Here is a 3702-nt window from a genome sequence, read left to right on the forward strand (position 1 = left end):
CCGTTCAGACACGTGCCTATAAAGGAGGACAGCTTCTCTGATCTCAATCTGCATCTACTGATCGCCATTGTGTCGGTGTCGGTGATCTTTCTGCTCAGTCTCATCAGTTTAATAGCTGTCAGATGCCACAGGACAGACGGTTCTTTCAGCAGGTACAGCGCCCCAATGATCACCACCCACCCTGACGGGAGCTGGTCTTACTCTAAAGCTGCTCAGCAGTATGACGTGTGTTTCAGCTCAGACACACTGAAGAGTGATGTAGTGGTTTTCCCCGCAGCATGTCCACCTGTAGATGCTGAACTCATCAGTATTAATGGAGGAGACACTTTTACCAGAACTCAGACTTTACCTAACTCTGATAAGGTAAGAATATATTTTAACTTTTGTGACCTTTTTTTAAGGTTGTAAATGGAAACTGCAGCTTCAGCTTTATCTTTTATCTTATAAATCTTGTAAAATACACAATAGTAAAATGTCAAGGTCAAAGTAATTTTCATTATTGGCACTGACACCTCATGTTGTACATGTGGTGGAAAGAAAGTTTGTATACAGGGTTCCAGTTATATCCAACAAAAGTGTAAATTGTAAAAGAAAAACAGTAAAAAAATAAAATAAAAATATCCAAGAAATTAAATAAGAAAAATATCCAATCCAAGAATAAACACTAATAATAATAATATATATACACAAAAACAAACGTATGTCATACAACAGCAGCACAAACATGAGTGTGAGCAGATGAGTATGAATGAATACAGCAGCATGTATAGTCAGCAGAACATATCAAAAATCAAGTGGCTTTACAATGATTTATTTATGTTTTTTTTTTTTACTTTTCACATTGATTATCATGGTTAGGGATTTGTGTGTGTAACAGCTTCAGGGTAGAAGCTGTTCCTCGGTCTAGTGGTTCTACTCTTAATGCTCCTCAACCTCCTATCTGAGGGGAGCAGGGCAAAACATGTGTGTGCTGAGTGAGTGGGGTCCTTCATGATGCAGGTGGCCCTCCTCCTACATCTGGAGGTGTAGATGTCTGTGATGGTGGGGAGACTGACTCCAACAGACCTCTGTGCAGCCTTCACCACTCTCTGCAAAGCTTTTCTTTATGCAGCTGTGCAGCCTCCATGGTTTGTTTGTTCCGTCTTAAATATGTTTGTTTTTTTGCAGTTATATACTGTAATTTATCAGAGGTGTTTTCTCCACCTTGCAGTATGTATTCATTTATTTTTTGCTTTCATCTAACACACCACTGTTTGTGGTGCTAAATCAACTTCCACATGTTTTCCCTTCTTTGTGTTGACATATTTGTATTTTTTTTTTTACTTAAATTTACTTCTATTTAGGCCAACGATTCAGTTTTTGTTTATAACATTTTATTATTGTTTTCATGTTATGAGTCTGCTGCACTGACATGTTCAATATTGTTGCACCAAGCGATAATGTAATGATTACATCAGGACCTATTCACAGCTATTCTGAAATGGTTATATTCCATTTAAAAGCACAATATTTTATGCAAAAAATGAATATAGATGGATATGACGTTTCAACGGAAAATATTTTATGTGTGTGTGTGTTGGTGGGGGGTAATTTATATTTAAGCATGACTGTTCCTAACAGAGACAACTTTGCACAGCTACAAACATTACACATTTGAGCTTCATGCATGCTTACTTTGTTTTTCTATATCAATAAAAACATATATAGGTCTTTCAGGGGAAAACTATACTTAACTCAGATATTTTAAAATAATCTGAATTAAAACAAATCTTCATTAAACGGATTTTTTTTTTCAGACATTTAGATAATTTATTTGAAGTGGTTTGGTGATGGGTGTAGTTTCACCTCATGTCCACACGGGGACAATGTAGACCGTCACATCTGAGCTTCCTCTTCTTATTCTCTGAACTCCTCCCTGATGAAGAGGAGGTTGATGTTGTGCCGACGTTTCAGACAAAGAGAAGCAGAGATGCAGGCTGATCTACATGAGGACATTTTGCTTGATTTCATGGGATTTCCATTGTTTCTTCAACTGGATTGAATCTACACATGTGCGTCGTTTTGGGACCTCTTTGTGTTTTGCTTTGATTGGAATATGTATTTTCCATGCCATACGAGCTTTGCGTGGATTTTTCTCGTCTGTGTGCTGCTGGGATGTGTTTGTGAAACAGTCTTAGGCCAGCTCTCATACTCCGTCTTTGAAGAGGTGAATGTGGGGACTGTTGTTGGAAATATTGCCAAAGATCTCAACCTTAACATCCAGGAGCTTGAATCTCGGATGTTTCAGATTGTTGCTGGATCAAAAACAAAATATTTTGAGGTAAATCTTAAGACTGGTGCGCTCTTTGTCAATGAGAGAATAGACAGAGAGGAGCTCTGCGTTGATGAAGGGAAATGCTCACTCACCTTTGAAGCAGTAATTAACAATCCGCTGAAACTGTACAGAATTGAATTTGTCATTTTAGACGTAAATGATAATTCACCAAGATTTCTTAGTGCGTCTCAGGTAATCAACATTGGTGAAAATGCTGCAGCAGGGACAAAATTCCCACTGCATCCTGCACGAGACGTAGATGTAGGGAAGAATTCAGTCAACACCTACAAGCTGAGTCAAAATGAGCATTTTTCAATTGTTACTCCAAAAGGAGAGCGTCTAACACCCGAACTGGTGGTTCAAAAGATTTTAGACAGAGAAAAACAGTCTATAATTCAACTAGCACTGACCGCTATAGATGGAGGAACACCTGCTAAATCAGGCTCAATGACAATAATCATAAATGTGCTAGATAGTAATGATAATGCACCAGTTTTCAGCCAAACTCTGTACAAAGCCCAGATACATGAAAATGCTAAGCTGGGAACTTCAATTTTAACAATAAATGCTACAGATTTAGATGCAGGCATGAACGGACAGGTATTTTATTTGTTTAGTGAAGTAGGTCATGGAACACAAAGTCATCTTTTTACTATTGATGAAAAGACAGGGACTGTAACAAATATAAAGAATATTGACTTTGAAGAGAAACATGCCTTTGACATTCGGGTTCAGGCAAGTGATGGAGGCTCATCACCTCTCACCTCACATGCCAAGCTCCTGATTGAAGTTTTAGACATGAATGACAATGCTCCTGAGATCACAGTAACTTCCCTGTTAAACACTGTGAAAGAAGATGCAACCATCGGTACAGCTATTGCTCTGGTGTCAGTATCAGACAAAGACAGTGGTAAAAACGGATTAGTGAACTGTAAAATTGCAAATGCTGCCCCATTTAAATTGGATTTAAATTATAAAAACTACTATTCATTAGTGGTGGATGGTCCTCTAGACAGAGAGAGTGAACCTCAGTATAACATCAGCATCACTGCTACAGATGAGGGCAGCCCGCCTCTCTCCAGCACCAGAATCATTCAGGTCCAAGTCTCTGATGTCAATGACAACAAACCTCATTTCACAGAAAACACAATAAATGTTTTCATGAAAGAGAACAGCCCATCAGGAGCAGTGATTAAAAAAGTGACAGCTGTTGATGCAGATGTTGATCAGAACGGTCAAGTGATTTACTCACTTTTACATGATGACAAGAACTCTCTGCCAACAATGATAAACATCAACTCTGAAACAGGAGATATAATCAGTCTGCAGAGTTTTAACCACGAGGAGTTGAAAACATTTCAGTTTAAAGTTCAGGCCACAGACTCTGG

The 3702-nt window shown here is 38.4% G+C and overlaps 2 protein-coding genes across 2 annotated transcripts in view; one reads left to right on the forward strand and one right to left on the reverse strand.

Annotated features, from left to right (window-relative positions):
- LOC119408715 (protocadherin-10-like) overlaps nucleotides 1-618 on the forward strand; it is a 10725-nt gene extending 10107 nt beyond the window's left edge. The window contains exon 4 of the mRNA XM_037675556.1: nucleotides 9-618. Coding sequence (XP_037531484.1) covers nucleotides 9-408 — 400 coding nt within the window. The 3' untranslated portion in view covers nucleotides 409-618. The remainder of the gene's footprint in view (nucleotides 1-8) is intronic.
- A 2570-nt stretch (nucleotides 619-3188) lies between these two features.
- LOC119408716 (protocadherin gamma-C5-like) overlaps nucleotides 3189-3702 on the reverse strand; it is a 1918-nt gene continuing 1404 nt past the window's right edge. Inside the window, exon 2 of the mRNA XM_037675557.1 lies at nucleotides 3189-3223. Within this exon, the coding sequence (XP_037531485.1) occupies nucleotides 3189-3223 (35 nt within the window). The remainder of the gene's footprint in view (nucleotides 3224-3702) is intronic.

The sequence above is a fragment of the Nematolebias whitei genome, chromosome 4 (assembly GCF_014905685.2).
Source record: "Nematolebias whitei isolate Nwh7 chromosome 4, NemWhi1, whole genome shotgun sequence".
Taxonomy (NCBI): Eukaryota; Metazoa; Chordata; class Actinopteri; order Cyprinodontiformes; family Rivulidae; genus Nematolebias; species Nematolebias whitei.